The sequence below is a fragment of the Aquarana catesbeiana genome, linkage group LG09, assembly GCF_042186555.1.
Source record: "Aquarana catesbeiana isolate 2022-GZ linkage group LG09, ASM4218655v1, whole genome shotgun sequence".
Classification (NCBI taxonomy): domain Eukaryota; kingdom Metazoa; phylum Chordata; class Amphibia; order Anura; family Ranidae; genus Aquarana; species Aquarana catesbeiana.
This window is the reverse complement of record NC_133332.1, coordinates 228,093,776-228,112,192: the sequence shown is the minus strand read 5'-3', so window position 1 is coordinate 228,112,192 and position 18,417 is coordinate 228,093,776. Positions and strand designations below refer to the sequence as shown.

At 45.1% G+C, this 18,417-nt stretch overlaps 1 protein-coding gene across 9 annotated transcripts in view; it reads right to left on the bottom strand.

The window, feature by feature from the left end:
- Positions 1-18,417, bottom strand: part of LOC141108356 (zinc finger protein 618-like) — a 270,313-nt gene that overhangs the window by 35,584 nt on the left and 216,312 nt on the right. For all 9 annotated transcript variants that reach the window (XM_073599896.1, XM_073599895.1, XM_073599897.1 and 6 more), the window contains 4 exons: positions 16,995-17,075; positions 13,697-13,777; positions 9,931-9,975; positions 7,324-7,404 (listed from right to left, as the gene is read on the bottom strand). In XM_073599896.1, coding sequence (XP_073455997.1) covers positions 7,324-7,404; positions 9,931-9,975; positions 13,697-13,777; positions 16,995-17,075 — 288 coding nt within the window. The remainder of the gene's footprint in view (positions 1-7,323; positions 7,405-9,930; positions 9,976-13,696; positions 13,778-16,994; positions 17,076-18,417) is intronic.

The following is an 18,417-nucleotide window of genomic DNA, read 5'->3' as shown; positions in this document are numbered from 1 at the left end:
TCTTCAGAACATCTTCTCCTTCAGCATGTGGCCCTCACCTGCGAAACACTGGCTCGGTTCGGCTGGCTAGTCAACTACCGGAAGAGCCAAATGCAGACAACCAAGGTTTTAGAATACCTGGGGGTGAAATTCGACACAATTCGGGGTCGAGTCTTTCTCCCTCGGAGGAAGATTCGGGATATTCAGATGCAAACCAGGAGCGTAATGACCAGTTCATTCCTTGCAGCGAGAGAATGCATGCGCTATCTCGGAGTGTTATCAGCCACGATCCCGGTAGTTCCATGGGCCAGGTGGAGAAGAAGAACTTTTCAGTGCAATTTCCTTCTCCAATGGGATCGTCACTCTCTGATGCAGAGGATATACATTCCAAGATCGATAAGTCAATCCCTCCTTTGGTGGACAGTCTCACGCAACTTGGCCCGGGGTGTATTTCTTCGGCCTCCAGATCCGGTGGTGCTGACTACCGATGCCAGTCTCCTGGGTTAGGGAGCTCACTGCCTGGGCCAGCAGGCTCAGGATCGGTGGCCCCCACACATCTCACAAACGTCAAACTTCCTGGAATTAGAGGCCGTTCGGCGCGCTCTTCTAGCCTTCCGACCACTCTTGAAAGATCAAGCGGTAAAAATATTGTTGGACAACAAGATCACTGTTGCGTACGTGTCTCGCCAGGGGGGCACCAGGAGCCGGGTCCTTCTTCAAGTCGCGTGCCAGTTGTTCTAGTGGGCAGAGAAGAATCTCATTTCCCTGACGGCAGCCTATCTCCCAGAGCCCGAGAATACCTTGGCAGACCAGTTGAGTCGGAACTTTGTGGATCCCGGCGAATGGGCCTTGAATCCGAAATTCCTGCGAAAGATCTTCAGACTTCGGGGGTTGCCTGTAATAGACCTCATGGCATCGATAAAGAATGCCCAGCTTCTTTGCTTCTTCTCTTGAACATACCATCCACAAGCTTACGGCCAAGATGCTCTGTCCAAACCGTGGGACTTCCCCCTGGTGTATGTATTCCCTCCGCTTCCTTTAAACCTCAAGACCCTGTTGAAGATTTACAAGGAGTCACAGTCATAGCAGTCCTAACATTCTGACCCAGGAGGCCATGGTTCCCACTAGTGTGGAGAATGAAGTTGTGTCAACCAATCCTGCTGCCACCTTGTCGGGCTCTCCTGTTCCAAAACGGAATATGTCACCCAAACCCCAGGAGGCTGAGGTTAATGGCATGGAAATTGAGAGGAGATCTTTCAAGGATTTAGGCCTCACAGAGCAAGTGTTGAAGACCTTGTTACAGTCTCGTAAAAAGTCAACAAACTCGACCTATCGCCGGGTATGGAAGGCTTTCTGACGCATCGCGGCAGAGAGGGGGTGGCAGCCCGAATCTCCTTCAGTCTCAAACATCTTGGAATTTCTCCAGCAGGGTCTGGACAATGGCCTGGCTTATAATTCTCTGAAAGTACAGATTTCTGCCCTTTTGGCAATGACGAATTCCAGGTGGGCATTAGACCCTGTCGTGATCCGTTTCTTGAAGGCAGCCATTAAAATCAGATCTCCCCTGAAGTCCTACTTTCCTAAATGGGACCTGACTCTGGTCTTAAAAGCTTTGTTGGCTCCTCCTTTTGACCCAACATCATCCTGTTCTTTATTTCATCTAACACTAAGGACGGTGTTCTTGGCGGCCATAGCCTCCGCTAGGAGGGTTTGTGAATTATGCGCCTTTTCATCCAGAGAGCCTATTTGTGTGATTTTTCCCGACAAGACTGTTCTTAGACCAGTTCCTAGCTTTCTACCAAAGGTCTCTATTGCATTTCACATGAATTGAGAGTCTATTCTACCAGCCTTCACCGTGGACCAGTTGCAGGATGAGTGGAAGAGGCTAGACTTGGTCTCCTCTATTTCAGCTTACTTGGAGCAACTGAGGAGTTTCGCAAGCAAGATCAATTGTTCATCTTCCCTTTGGGACCTAAAAAGGGCATGGCGGCTCCACCTAGGGTTGTCTCATCCTGGATTGTGAAGACCATCCAGATCGCTTACTAGTCTCTGGGCCTTTCCTCTCCTGCAGAGATCTGGGCGCACTCAACCAGGGGCATGGCAGCATCATGGGGAGCCTATGCGAAGGTGTCACCCGAGGTAGTATGCACAGCAGCGAGTTGGAGCGCACCCAACACGTTTATCCAGCATTATAGGCTAAATGTAGCCCTCGCTCCTGCAGAAATGTTTGGTTCTTCTGTTATTTCTGCGGCTGTCGGCCATTAAATTTGTTTAAGCAGCAGTATTATCTCTGACTTGTTTTGTTCTTTCCTTCCCTTATCGAAGGTTGCTTGGTACATCCCATAGTAGGCTGACATGGGGAGGTCCAGAAATAAGGAAAATTGTTGCCCATACTTACCGTAATTTTCCTTTCCTGGATCCTCCCCATGTCAGCCGGGGATTCCCGCCTTATCTTCCGTTGCGAGGATGGGTATTTTGAACACTGGGCTAGTCCGACAGCTGCCCTTTATGGAGCTGCGTCCACAGCAGATGGAGTTCTCTAGTTATCGGCACTCCTCACCAGGAAAAAAAGGTATGTCTCCATGAAAAGAAATAATGCTTACAATAGTGTAATACTGTTTAAGAACATTTATTGAATTGCATAAAAAGATCTATCATTATACTCACATTTCTAAAAAAGTTAAAAAGCACATAAACAGAGAGGAGTGAGGAGTGCTGATAACTAGAGAACTCTATCTGCTGTGGACGCAGCTCCATCCAGTCTGGATAACTCTTTTTGGGCACTTTATCACTGCATATATGCCGAGCATGAGAGTGCAAGGCATTATTTTCTGGTGAGTGCGGCTCCATATGAGTGGATCACTATCACAGTCGGTGTGGTGAAGGAGTTGTTTTTGACACAGGAAGATTTATGTTTGAGGGTCACCTTTTGATATCCACCTTTGAGCACGGGCTTTATTTTAGTCTTTCGTCTTTAACATTGCATGAATTATTTGCAGTTGTTTTGACTTTTTTGTATATTTTTCTTTTGTCACTAAGAGAAATGTTTGTATATTTTGCAATGTTTATTTATTCAAGAATTATGATCATACACCATTGAGTTGTTTTGGTAGAGATATAGCACTTACTACGGTCACTTAGTATATGGCTGTTTGGTACAGCTACAGTATTCTCCATCATTATTGTTCATTTGCATCACTGGTTCTAATTTATAATCACTTTATTCACCATTATTTGATTCTTATGGTGTTTATAGCGCCATTATTTTATTTATTTAGAATACGTTTTCACATAAAACATATCCAGTAAAAAAAATGGAAAAAAATCAAATGTCTTCATTGATTTAGGCTAATATATATTCTGCTATATATTTTTGCTTAAAAAAAATCCCAATAATCGTATATTGATTGGTTTGCGCAAAAGTTATAGCGTCTACAAACTATGGGATATATTTACGCAATTTTTATTTACTTATTTTTTATTACTAATGGTGACGATCAGTAACTTATAGCGAGACTGCTACATTGCGGCGGACAAATCGGACACTGTTACACTTTTTGGTGACCAGTGACACTAATACAGTGATCAGTGCTAAAAATATGCATTATTTATTTAGAATACGTTTTCACATTATATATTTTTAAGTTGGCAGCTACAGGTATCACAGTGGAATTAATACCATAGCGCAGTGGTGGTTCATCAGGTTTATTGTGCGCGACACTTGATCACCGTTTTTTACATGGATATGTTTTATAGCAGAAAGTAAGAAGTCACTATACTGCGGCAGGTCGGCACGATTCTGCGAGCCGTCGTAGCTGTACATCGGCTCCTTTAAGCGGGATAGCAGCTCGCGATGACCGCTGGCCACGTGCGATCACGGGCACGAGAAGCAGAACAGGGACATGTGTGTCCAAAGCTCTAAGTGTCGTTTCTCTCTGGTGCTCTCTTCCTCTGTTATCAGTATGAGTTACTTCTGACAAGTTCTCCCACACATGAGATAACAGCAGCTGAAAATTTGTGTCGGGAGGGAGCTTGTCTATTCTGACTACATCCCTGCATGTTTCTTTGTTCCTCTGCCTATGTGGAGGGGGGGGTGCGTGCCTTTCCTCCAATCAGCTCTCACACAGTGTAAGCCCGGACTCCACACCCACTGCTGAAAGAGGAAGAAAGATTTCTAACACAATGTGCACTTTCCAAAGAATGTAAAAAGGGGAAGACAGCAGATACACAAATGTAAAATTTATGTAGGGAGATTTGTTTAATCTCTGTGTATCATCTGAGGCTGTTCACTTTACAACCACTTTAGGTATTAGTAAACTGCAAAATATTACTTTTTTGCTTATGGTTTTAACACCACATAAGCTTGGCAATTGTACAAGGAAGTCTGCTATATTACCAGCACTCCTGAGCTCCACCACTAGCCACGAGCAAGCATACAGGGAGAAACCCTGCACCATAGAAAGTGCTGTATAAGCCCTGACCAAGCTTTATTGTTTGTAAGTTGCAATACAAAAATGTAAATGTTGACCAAATAGAAAATGTATGCAAAATGTAGGCGTGCTTTTTTCGCTTGCCCGTTTGCTCTAAGCTTTCTCGAGCTATACAAGGATACAATTTATCCCCGATACATTTTTGTAAGGCCCTTTCACACTGACACAGTCCGTCTGCTCAGCACGGGATCAGATGATTCCTGCTGAACAGGCGGATGGCAGATCCCCAATGATGCAGAGTCCGGGGCTTTTTTCAGTGGGAACGCGGGGGAACACAGTACTGGCACCTCCAGCACTGAATGTATGCAATGGCAAGGGATGCAGGGTCTATTGATGCTAGCTGCTGGGGGATCCTTTTTTGCGAGGCAGAGGGCCCACTGTTGCTGGTGGGGAGTCTACTTTTGCTTACTCTTATGTGGCTGGGGGTCAGTTGTTGCTGGTAGGGATCTAGTGATGCTGGCTCCAGGGAAATATTTTGTTGCTGCTGGGGGTAGAGGTATTTTGTTGCGGGTGATCCATTGTTGCTGGCTGCTGGAGAGTCTATTGGTGCTGGCTGCAGGGAAAACGGTTATTGCTGCTGCGGGTCTTTTATTTCTGGGGGAGGGGGTATTTTGTTGCGGGTGGTCCATTGTTGGGATCTATTGTTGCTGGCTGCCTTTCTTGTTATCATTAACAAATTCTATACAAATTACTTATTACCACAATTGTTACTTGGTTCTGCATTCTCTAAAATGGGCAGTACTGGGAGGTGGGTAGGGGGTGGAACCAAGGAATGGTGAAGGAGGTGTGTAGGGGGTGTAGACCAGGGGTGACTCGGAAAGGGGGAGTTCCTGCACCTATTGTCTAAGAAAAAAAGCCCTGCCTAAGTCTTCCTCTGACTTTGGTTTGGCATTAACCCTTTTATGTGTCTCAACACTTAATGACTCCAACTCCTAACCTAATCACTACAGTGAGCCAATAACGCCTAAACTTCCCCCAATACTTAAACTGACACTAAACTCTGGTTTAAAAGAAAATCTATTCAAATATTCTTAACCTTCTATTAGTCTTAGTCTCCTCCAAATTCCTTTTTTTTTTTGCTGTAATCCGGCTTTCTGTTAGAAGGTGGTCGATGGTCCCACTGTATGAAGGAACGTAGATATTATCTCTTGCTCACTGCTGAGATGGACTAGTACTATGAACTATGGGATCTGTAGCATTCATGGCCAAAGCACATGGCTACAACTAACATGCACTGCTCATTCCAAACTAACAGTACTGAAAAAGGAGAGGTTCGAAGCTCACGGAGGACTTTATAAGAAGGCAGATAAACACAGAAAAAAAATGATTTCATAAAAAGTAGATTACAGGACCATTAAGTAGTGGATGTGTATGGGTTATTTTTGGAAAATAGGGATATTGTTTAGTGCCACTTTAACCAAAGCATAGAACCTCCAAGCTTAAGGCCCCTTTTCACACTGGGGCGGTTTGCAGGCGTTATTGCGCTGAAAATAGTGCCTGCAAACCGACCTAAAGCTGCCGCTGCTGTTTCTCCAGTGTGAAAGCCCTCGGTGCGCTGGCGGGAGAGAAAAAAAACTCCTGCAAACAGCATCTTTGGAGCGGTGTATTCACCGCTCCTGCCCATTGAAATCAATGGGGCAGTGCGGCTGTAGCGGCGTTATGCGAGCGGTTTTAACCCTTTTTTGGCCGCCAGCGAGGGTTAAAACCGCACGCGGCCGAATACCGCTGCAAAAACGACGGTAAATCGGCGCTAAAAATAGCGCCGTTTTACCGCCAACGCCCCCACCTCCCCAGTGTGAAAGGGGCCTTACACCAACCTAAAACCCAAATTGAGGATTTAAACCAAAAAGTCTGCTGTATACTTACTTTCCACACTGTACTGTTTCCCTTTACCACTTTTTAGCAATTTGTAAATAATTTGAAACTAAGTGCTTGAACACATTTATATGTATTTATTTTTAGGTGGTAAAACTTGCCTGTTCTAATTCACTGCACAGCTATGACCTACTGTCATGCCGTTTTCCCTTGCACAGCCAATGGGTGAATGAAAAGCACACATGGAGACTACATCAAATTTCTGGCAACCCCTACATAACATGATCCTCACCACACCACCGTGATCAAAGCAGCCTAGGTATTAAAGTGGTTCTAAAGCCTAAACATTTTTTTACTTTAATGCATTCCATGCATTAAAGTACAAAAACGTTTAGGCAAAAAATTTGCCCCTAACCCCTTCCCCCCATTATACTTTCCTGAGCCCTCATTCGATCCAGCTCTGTGCACGTTTGCAGCTCTTCTCTTCCCTCACTTCCGGGTCTCACTGGCTTTCCTGGGGCACCGAGAGCCATTGGCTCCCAGTGCTGTCAAAGCCAGTGACGAGGGAGTGGGGGGCGGGGCCAAGTCCTGCTGTCTGTGTCAATGAATGCAGTAGAGGGGCTCGGGAGCGAGCATGCATGAATGCCCCTATGGGAAGCGGCTTCCCGTGGGGGAGCTGGACAGAGCGGAGTAGCTAGGAGAGCCAGCCGGGGACCTAAGAAGAAGAGGTTCAGGGCTGCTTTGTGCAATTCCTTAACACAGAGCAGGTAGAAATAGAGATGTTTATTTAAAAAAAATGCCTTTTCAATCGCTTTAACATCCTATACATACCTATAAGAAACAGCATAAACAGCTGTTATGCAAACTCACATAATGACGTAGAAAGATTATGTACAAACCATATCAGTGTTTGACCTTGCCAGAGTAATCCGCTGTGGCTATCAGAGTGATATACAGTGCCAGAGCAGGTATATTGACGATATTTCCATGGTCTGGAAACACCATAGATAACAGCTTTTATCTCCCATCTCATGCTTACCTTCTGCTTTTCCACTCTTCTCCTCTTTAACCAGCTTGTTGTTTTCCTCTTTTCTTTTTATTTTTTTCTTCCATCCCTTGCCTGAAGGAGGTTAAATAATATATATTAAAAAAAAAGACAAGGATTATCCTTTTGTTTTTTAGGAAGCTAAATTAATTTTTGTGAATGTAACCCAATAAGACTTTAAGAAAAGTACCTTTTTTGGCTTTCACAAGATGTCACAATAATCTTTCTTTTCCTTAACATATAAAAATAGTCACAATTTAATTGAAGCCAAAACTTTTGTTTTGAATAGAGTAAAAAAAGGTTAAAACTCATTACCAGGTTTTTTTTTTAACTTCTTTTCACAAGAGAGGAAAAAAAAGTGAGAGGATTTTGAGGGGATTTCCTCTCTTACAAATTGGTCACCACTAGTGTCGTCCCAGTAGGAATATTCTTCCTCTATTCCAGAGAAAGAGACCATTAAAAATTGTTCGTTGGTTTCAGTTCCAGTGACGATGGTCACCAGGACAAAAAGAGAAAGTAAGGCCCCCAGCTGGGACATAGACGGCAACGAAAAACCTAAGAGGTTCTAACCGTTGTATACCAAAGGTAGGTAAGTACACTAAAACCCACAGAGGTTGGACTGCAAACAGGTTTTTTTAGTAGGAAGATGCAACATTCATACAGAATATTTACAAACTTGTAATGTTTTTGTATAATACGAGAACTGCATTGTACCAGTAAACTCAGCTCAGCTCAAACTCAGCTCAACATTGGGATAATATTGTCATTAAGACACAAACTACGCACAGTCATTGAGTATAACTTAATGTAAACTTTTCAAGTACAAATGGTATATGTAATAGATAAACAGCTAAAATACAAGTAAAGCAGAGTCCCAGTGTACTAAAAAGTGAGGGTGTACTAGGTGATCACCAAAAAAAGGGTAGGAGGGTCCCATAATCCCTGAAACGTTGGTTCTCCTGCACCCTAGGTATAAGATTTATCTGATTTACTTGTTTGAGTTTAACTTCCTCCTAATCGTGTAATGCACATGTGCAACGGCAGGTAGTATGGACTTTAACTCCCATCCATGTGTCCATGTGTCCATGGCAGTCTGAGGTTATGTGCCAAGAGCGCACTCATTGCTTGCTGCCAGCACATTGATCAAGCTGTCTCCAATGGTTCTCGGTCAAGGCTTCTGATCGGGAGCCAGAGCAATTGACTCGTAATGACGTGACTCCTGTTAGAGCCGCTTGCCTGACAAAGGGGCCCGGCGTGGCTCTGAAGCATTGCCGGATGTGTACCATGTGATCATGTAAATAACGCTTTGGACCCTTCTGAGGAATCCTTAGTGTGCTGATGACATTTCTACATTCAGATTCTCTGTGGTATCCAGCTGGTGGCTATTACAGCACCCAGCATTTTTACAGCCATTTCCATGAATGTGTGTGCATAGGAAATATTGCGATTGGTCCTGTGAGAGCCAATCATGGTCACATGATTAGGAAGTCAATCTGCTTCCATGCACCAAAGCCAATTTAAAGGGCCACTGGGAGGTGGTGTGAAGGAGTTAAGCAACCATAATGAGAAAAGCTACTTGAAATGTGATGTGTGATATGACTTCTGCTTGTTGGCTGTAGCTCCAGGACCCAATGGGTTTTTTTTTCCTGCAGATTACCCATGGACTACAGTGCCATATGCCTTATGTTTTTCCCATCCTTTGGAAAACAAATGCATCATGCAGGTTGCAAAGTGATACCTAGCAAGTTATACATAAGCCATAAAAAGCACTTTGACCATATGAAACATTTGTTATTGCCTCCTCGGGTAGTCCTAAACAGTACAGTCATGCCCCATGTCCCCAGCATGGGGCATCATGCTCAGAAACTTTACAACAAAGAATGCAGACGGAGAGGGGTTAAAGAAGGGCTTCACTCAACACTACGTAGTTGAGTACTGGTGTTGACAAAGGCTCTCAAGAATTATTGCAGAGGGAAAACTGGAGCTTATATTATTAAAACCTGTCAAAACCTTCTGGTTTCCCTAGAAAAATTGTTTTCCTTACTACTACTCCTTAGGCCCCTTTCACACAGGCTGTCCGATCAGGTCCGCCTGTCAGTTTTTCAGGTGGACCCGATCAGACCTTGCACTCTCCCCTATGGAGTGGCAGATGTCAGCAGTGACATGTCCACTGACATCTGCTGCTATGCGATCTGATCCTGCCCGCCCAATCCAGACAGATGGTGGTCCTATTGTCCATCCGTCTGGCGGACCGGATGAAAAACAGACAGGCGGTCCGTTTTTACCCGATTTCCTCATAGAGGACAGTGGGACTGTGTCCGTCTCGGCTCAGCACAGTGAGCAGAGACAGACCTGTCATCAGTGGAGCGATCCCCAGCTGAGCAAGCACAGTCCGCCAAACGGAGGAGCCCGTGTGACAGGGGGCACCTTCTCCAGACTGTACTTTTGCAAAAGACAGCTGAAATATATTGGGCTGTACATGGCTACTAAGGCAACTATCTCAATCAGCAAGATGTGAGATGCATTTTGCAAATGTGTGCCACATGTAAGTACAAACACATGAATTATGCAAAGGTCTTGGTATAAAAAAATCAAACAAACCTTGCATGACTGGAAATGGGCTTGAAATCATGGGGCTAGGAGATTCTGAAATGACAAACATTGAAAGGGCTCTCAATCCAGCATTACCGTGTTATCATTATTATATAAAACTGCTAACATAACCTACAAAGCAGTGTGGTGAGCACAAAGGATTGCATAGCAACATGCACGACTGCAATGGCTTCTAAGATTTTGAGAACCCTGTCTTTGAAGTTTACAGTTTAACCCTCTACGTATGTGAAAAGACATACAGAATACTTTATTAATCCCAAAGGGAAATTGGGAGAGAAGGGGGAGGAAAGAGGGAGGGGGAGAGAGAGGTATTACTTTGGCAGGAAAGGGACAAGCTGGAGAGAGAGAGGAGGATAGAAACAAAGAGAGGGAGAGAATATATAGGAAGAATGGACTGGCTGGAGAGAATGGGGGAGAGAAAAAGAAGAACAGGGAAGAAAGAGAGATAGGAAGAGTTGAGAAGCAGGAGATACAATAAAAGTGAGAGGGAGAGAGAAAAAAGGGGAGAAAGGGAGGGGGAGAGTGGGAGAGAGAGAAAGAGAGGGGGAGGAGGGAGAGAGGGGGGGGGAGAGAGAGAGAGAGGGGGGGAGGGAGAGAGAGAGAGTGGGGGGAGGGAGAGAGAGAGGGGGGAGAGAGAGGGGGGAGGGAGACAGAGGGGGGGGAAGGGGGGAGAGAGAGGGTGGGTGGAGGGAGAGGAGGAGAGAGAGAGAGAGAGAGAGAGAGAGAGGGTGGGTGGAGGGAGAGAGAGAGAGGGTGGGTGGAGGGAGGGAGAGAGAGGGAGAGAAAGAGAGGGAGAGGGAGGGGGAGAGAGAGAGAGGGGGGAGAGAGAGAGGGGGAAGAGGGAGAGAGAGAGGGGGGGAGAGAGGGAGGGGGAGAGAGGGGGGAGAGGGAGGGAGAGGGGTGGGTGGAGGGAGAGGAGGAGAGAGAGAGAGAGAGAGGGTGGAGGGAGGGAGAGAGAGGGAGAGAAAGAGAGGGGGAGAGGGAGGGGGAGAGAGAGAGAGGGGGGGGGGAAAGGGAGAGAGAGAGGGGGGGAGAGAGAGAGAGAGAGAGAGAGAGAGAGAGAGAGAAGGGGAGAGAGGGAGAGGGAGGGGGGAGAGGGAGGGGGGGAGAGGGAGAGGGAGGGGGAAAGGGAGAGAGAGAGGGGGGGAGAGAGAGAGAGAGAGAGAGAGAGAGAGAAGGGGAGAGAGGGAGAGGGAGGGGGGAGAGGGAGGGGGGAAGAGAGAGAGAGAGAGAGAGAGAGAGAGAGAGAGAGATACTACTTTGTCAGGAATTTTTTGAGCCACTCTTTTTCAACCAGGGTGCCCTGCAAGTTTCTTCAGGGATGCCTTGGCAAAATACCTACAAATTGCCAAAAGATTGTATATAAGCCAGTGGGTGGTCAAGCCAGCCCATAAAGCCACAGGTTTTCATTGTACACCCCCAGCACCAGATTCTGTGTGCACACAGTTTTAGCAAATCTCCCCCATTGGTATACTAGTCAGTACCAGTGTGCAAAGGTGTGTTTGCTTTGGAAGAATAAAATCCCCTTTAACGTTGGGTGTCCTACGTGTGTGGATGTTGCTGCGTTATGTCAAACTATTCGTTTTGTTATACATAATTTTAAAGGAAGCCTTGACTGAAAAAAGGTTGCGAAACACAGGTTTAAGCAAATGTTAAAAGGTTAAAAACCAGCCATAATTTCGTATTCAACAGCATCACCCAGTGGTGTAATTTAGTATGATCCTTCAATTTAACTATACAGGCGAGACTCGAAAAACTATCGTGCAAAAGGATAGACTCATTACATGCAAAGCAAGATGGTTCAAGCCTTGATTTGTCAGAATTGTGATGATTATGGCTTACAGCTCATGAAAACCCCAAATCCACAATCTCAGAAAATTAGAATATTACATGCAATCAATATTATACATAGAACAATATCGGACCTCTGAAAAGTATAATGCCCTGTACACACGGTCGGATTTTCCGATGGAAAATGTGTGATAGGACCTTGTTGTCGGAAATTCTGACCGTGTGTAGGCTCCATCACACATTTTCCATCGGATTTTCCGACACACAAAGTTTGAGAGCAGGATATAAAATTTTCCGACAACAAAATCCGTTGTCGGAAATTCCGATCGTGTGTACACAAATCTGACGGACAAAGTGCCACGCATGCTCAGAATAAATAAAGAGATGAAAGCTATTGGCCACTGCCCCGTTTATAGTCCCGACGTACGTGTTTTACGTCACCGCGTTTAGAACGATCGGATTTTCCATCAACTTTGTGTGACCGTGTGTATGCAAGACAAGTTTGAGCTAACATCCGCCGGAAAAAATCCTAGGATTTTGTTGTCGGAATGTCCGAACAAAGTCCGACCGTGTGTACGGGGCATTAGCTTGCATATGCACTCAGTACTTGGTTTGGGCCCCTTTTGCAGCAATTACTGCCTCAATGCGGCATGGCATGGAAGCTATCAGCCTGTGGCACTGCTAAGGTGTTATGGAAGACCATATTGCTTCAATAGCAGCCTTCAGGTCTTCTGCATTGTTCTGTCTCATGTCTCTCATCTTTCACTTGGCAATGCGCCATAGATTCTCTATTGGGTTTGGTCAGACAAGTTTGCTGGCCAATCAAGCACAGTAATCCCTCGGTCATTGAACCAGGTTTTGGTGCTTTTGGCAGTGTGGGCAGGTGCCAAGTCCTGCTGGAAAATGAAGTCAGCACCCCCATAGAGCTCGTTTGCGGAATTAAGCATGAAGTGCTCCAAAATCTCCTGGTAGACGGCTGCGTTGACCCTGGACTTAATGAAGCACAGTGGACCAACACCAGCAGATGACATGGCTCCCTAAATCAACACAGACTGTGGAAAGTTCACACTGGACTTCAAGCATCTTGCAGTGTTTGCCTCTCCATTTTTCCTCCATACTCTGGGTCCTTGGTTTCCAAATGAGATGAAAAATTTACTCTCATCAGAAAAGAGGACTTTGGACCACTGAGCAACAGACCAGGTCTGTTTTTCTTTAGTCCAGGTAAGACGCTTCTGACATTGTTTGTTGTTCAGTAGTGGCTTGACAAGAGGAATACGACATTTGAAGCCCATGTCCAGGATCCATCTGTGTGTGGTGGCTCTTGATGCACTGACTCCAGCCTCAGTCCACTCCTTGTGAAAGTCCCCAACACTTTTGAATGGCCTTTTCCTGACAATCATCTCCAGGCTGCGGGCATCCCTGCTGCTTGTGCACCTTTTTTCTTCCACACTTTTCCCTTCCACATAACTTTCTATTAGTGTGCTTTGATACAGCACTTTGGGAATATCCAACTTCTTTTGCACTTACCTTTTGAGCCTTTCCCTCCTTATGGAGGGTGTCAATAATGGTTTTCAGCACAACTGTCAGGTCAGCCGTCTTTCCTGTGATTGTGATTCCTACTGAACCAGACTGAGAGACTATTTAAAGGCTCAGGAACCCTTTGCAGGTGTTATGGCTTAATTAGCCGATTAGAGTGGGAGACTTTGAGCGTAGAATATTGCACCTTTTCACAATATTCTAATTTTCTGAGATTGTGGATTTGGGGTTTTCATGAGCTGTAAGCCATAATCATCACAATTATGACAAATAACGGTTTGAACTATCTTGCTTTGCAAGTAATGAGTCTATCTCATATATTAGTTTCACCTTTTAAGTTGCATTACTGAAATAAATGAAGTTTTGCACGATATTCAAATTTTTCAAGTATCACCTGCACATGTACACACATTCCGGAGTAACCTACCCTTCTGCCAACTGGCCCCTCCTCCGCTTCCTCCTCCTCCGGCCATATCGGACATCCCTGCACGAGTTCGACTTGAGCCAGCTGCAAAAACAAAGTTACTAAAAACTTGACTGAGCAGTACATGTATGTCTACACAAAACAACCTCATGCAAATGCAGAAATTTTACAATCTTTCCTAAGAATTAGTGTTAACTTCGTGCCCCTGGGTAAAAAAAGATGTGTCCACAACTTTACATCCGGTTTGTGGCAAATCCTCAGCTTTTCATATCTAAGGCCCCTTTCACACTGGGGTGTCGGCGCTAATAATAGCGGCGCTTTAACGTCATTTTTGCAGTGTTTTTCGGCCGCTAGTGTGGAGGTTTTAACCCCCATTAGCAGCCGAAAAAGGGTTAAAACGACCCTCAAAGCGCCGCTGCAACGGCGCTTTTCCCGGCGGTTCTGCAGTGGTGCCCATTCAGTTCAATGGGCAGCAGCGGTGAAGGAGTGGTGTATACACCGCTCCTTCACCGCTCCAAAGATACTGCTTGCAGGAGTTTTTTTTTAACGTCCTGCAAGCGCACCACTCCAGTGTGAAAGCCCTCGGGCTTCACACTGGAGAGACAGGTGAGGCTCTTTACAGGCGCTATTTTTAGCGCTGTAGCACCTGTAAAGCGCCTCAGTGTGAAAGGGGTCTTAGGAAATCTGAACCTCCGGAGAAAAAAAAGGCAATCTACTTGTTGTGAATTGTAATGAACTCCAGTAAAATGGTGATACCCATAATGGTGGCAACACCTGACACATGTGCTGTATCAGCAAGGAGATTATATCATTAGTTTGTTACTATGCATGCCCTAGGTATGGGTGCCATTTTGAAAAAGCAAAAGTGTGCTCATTCTTTGAACAGGGTGAATGTGGAAGTGCACATCAGTATGGTATCAGTGAAGGCAGAAATGCATGGTACTGCAGTAGCAGCACATATAGAAGTACGTTGGTGGCAAGCTAGGTCCTGTGTGTTGGTGTGGTGACTGAGAGTGGGGTCCATACATGTCAGTGTCATGGTAGCAAGCAGGATCGGGAGCATCAGTGCAGTAGCAGAGAGCAGGGCCCTGCAATAAAGTGCAGTGGTGGCGAGCAGGGCCTTATGTGATGGTATGGTGGCAGTGAGCGGGGTCATGTCCTTGGTCAAAAGAATTTCAGTGGAGAAGTCATGAGATTCAAAGACGTTCAGTGGAGAAGTCAGGAGATTCAAAGATGTTCAGTGGAGAAGGCGCAAGGAAGTGCAAATGTACAGCACAGTTAAGTGGAGAGGTGGTCGAGTAATAGTATGTTGGCAGCAGAAGAGCAATAGTTGGTGGTGTGGGTGTAGTAAAGGGGGTGTTAGAGGAGCATTAAGAGGTTAGAGGGTTAAAAGGGGTGCATTAAGGGGGCAATAATGAAATAGAACAAGGTTGTAGACAGGAAATAGAGATGCAATAAACGGTTGGTAAGGGAATAGTAAGGGGTTGTGAAGAGGACAGTAGAGGAGCAGAAACACGGCAGTAGATGAGCATATTAATGGAGACCAGATAGTCAATCCACATTATCACACGTCAGTGGTGGCAGGGTTCAATACGTGTAATATCGGCACATAGTAGTGGCTTGCAATTTACAGTGTATCCGGAAAGTATTCACAGCGCTTCACTTTTTCCACATTTTGTTATGTTACAGCCTTATTCCAAAATGGATTAAATTATTTTCCTCAAAATTCTTCAAACAATACCCCATAATGACAAACATGAAAGAAGTTTGTCTGAAATCTTTGCAAATTTATTGAAAAAAAAATAAAAAATAAATCCCATGTACATAAGTATTAACAGCCTTTGCTCAGTACTTTGTTGATGCATCTTTGGCACCAATTACAGCCTTGTCTTTTTGAGTATGATGCTACAAGCTTGGCACACCTATTTTTGGGCAGTTTCTCCCATTCTTCTTTGCAGGACCTCTCAAGCTCCACCAGGTTGGATGGGGAGCGTCGGTGCACAGCCATTTTTAGATCTCTCCAGAGATGTTCAAATCGGGTTCAGGTCTGGGCTCTGCCTGGGTTACTCAAAGACATTCAAAGAGTCGATCCCAGCCACTCCTTTGTTACCTTGGCTGTGTGCTTAGGGTTGGTTTCCTGTTGGAAGATGAACCTTTGCCCCAGTCTGAGGTCCAGAGCGCTCTGGAGCAGGTTTTTATCAAGGATGTCTCTATACATTGCTGCATTCATCTTTCCCTCGATCCTGACTAGTTCCTGCCACTGAAAAACATCCCCACAGCATGATGCTGCCACCACCATGCTTCACTGTAGGGATAGTACTGGCCAGGTGATGAGGAGGTGCCTGGTTTCCTCCAGACATGAGGCTTGCTATTCAGGCCAAAGAGTTCAATCCTTGTTTCATCAGACCAGAGAATTTTGTATCTCATGGTCTGAGAGTCCTTCAGGTGCCTTTTGGCAAACATCAGGTGGGCTGTCATGTGCCTTTTACTGAGGAGTGGCTTCTGTCCGGCCACTGTACTATACAGGCCTGGTTGGTGGAGTGCTGCAGAGATAGTTGCTCTTTTGGAAGGTTCTACTCTCTCCACAGAGAAATGCTGGAGCTCTGTCAGAGTGACCATTTGGTTCTTGGTCACCTCCCTGAATAAGGCCCTTCTACCTCGATTGTTCAGTTAGGCCAGGCAGCCCGCTCTAGGAAGAGTCCTGGTGGTTCCAAACTTCTCCTATTTACAGATGATGGAGGCTACTGTGCTCATTGGGACCTGCTGCAGAAATTTTTCTGTACCCTTCCCCAGATCTGTGCCTCGATACAAACAATCCTGTCTCAGAGGTCTACAGAAAATTCTTTGGACTTCATGGACTGTGCTCTGATATGCACTGTTAACTGTGGGACCTTATATAGACAGGTGTGTGCCTTTCCAAAGCATGTCCAATCAAGTTGTAGAAACATCTCAAAGATGGAAACATGAGGCACCTGAACTCAATTTTGAGTGTCATGGCAAAGGCTGTGAATACTTATGTACATGTGATTTTTTTTGTTTTTATTTTTAATACATTTAAGAAGATTTCAAAACAAACTTCTTTCACATTGTCATTATGAGGTATTGTTTGTAGAATTTTGAGGAAAATAATGAATTTAATCAATTTTGGAATAAGGCTGTAACATTATGAAATGTGGAAAACGTGAAGCACTGTGAATACTTTCCGGATGCACTGCAAAACTCAATCTCACTTCCTTTACTTCGTTTATATCAAGTATAAAATTACCAGTGGAGCTGGGAATTGCTCCATGCACCTACTCACCGCTGGAATGCTGGGAATTGCTGTTCGCTTCCTCATAATTGTTGGGTTGCTTTGCTTCCAAGTCTTGGTTGAATATACTTTCTGGTAAGAAACAATGGAACAAAAAATTGAATTTTTGTAATCATTAAAAAAATACTTTCCTTGCAGTCCACTGAAGGATGCAGGAAGTCCTTTACCTTCAGGTTATGCTGCCAACCACATGAGAATTTAACACTCGTAAACAAAAAAACTGTAGGCTAACCAAGGCCAGGATAACTCCTCTTACTTTCAGTATGCTTCAGTTTTGGAGCAAAGCAGTATAGAGAGCATTATCATAAACACAGAAGGATGGAATAAGTGCTCCATGATGGACTCCAAGAAAATGGTTTTATGGGGAGTGTAAAAATCCTATATTTCATTTACATTGAGGGACACATCACGTCTTTCACCTTCAGGGTGTCCAAAAGCAGTCCCAACTGGAGGGTGGAAAAACAGCAAATAATTGCTAAAAGACCCAAGAAAACACAACATAGAACTTACACCTTATATCAGATGAGGCCAGAAATGAGAAGAACAGGAGACCAGGTGGCAGCCTTGCCTCCACCTTAATCCTGCAGAGCAGACAAGGAAGAAGTATAAGGGGAGGATATGCATAGATCAGAGTGTACTCATCCCTATACCCGAATATAAACCTGTCCAGGTAGGCCAGGAAATCTATATCCAGTATCCCCTACCTGCAACACAGGTCCTAGAACACCTCCGGATACCGGAACCACTCTTCCAGGTCAAGGTGCTACCGGCTGAGGAAATCTTCCCTGCTCATTGCTTACACTTGGAATGTATTCAGCTGACCAGACTGGAACTTCTGCTCAGGGCAGAATCTGCTCTTACGCTTTTGCTGCAACAAGGTATCTGGTTCCTCTCTGACAGTTACTGTTTGCCCCCCGCTGTGGTGTTGTCTGACTGAATCCAGATCGGATAACCCTCCAGCAAGGTGTTCCAATGGTGAATGCACAGCTAAACTTCACAAAACTCCAGGATGTTTACTGGGACACAAGGTTCCCCAGAACTCTTCACCAGCCTGAGAAGATGGCCTTCATAAGAATCTTCCAAAAGAGGGGAAGAAAAGGCTTCCGACTCCAGAACTGCATTCCTGAGCCACCAAACCAGGGATAGCCTGGTCTTTGATGTCAACCAAATTGGGCTGTCCAGAGAAGGAAAAGATTATCCCATGAAAGCAGAATGTTTAGATGCAGATGCCGGGAGTAAAATTGGGCTAAGTAGACTGCACTGAAGAAGGCTATCATCACCCTTAAAATGCTCATGCAGAAGAGAAGAGTTGGACAGAGTGTAGACTGAAGAGTATGAACCAGAGACCAGAGAATCTGAAGTTTCTCCTGGGGAAGAAAGAATATGGCTTGAGATGTATCAAGGACCAGACCCA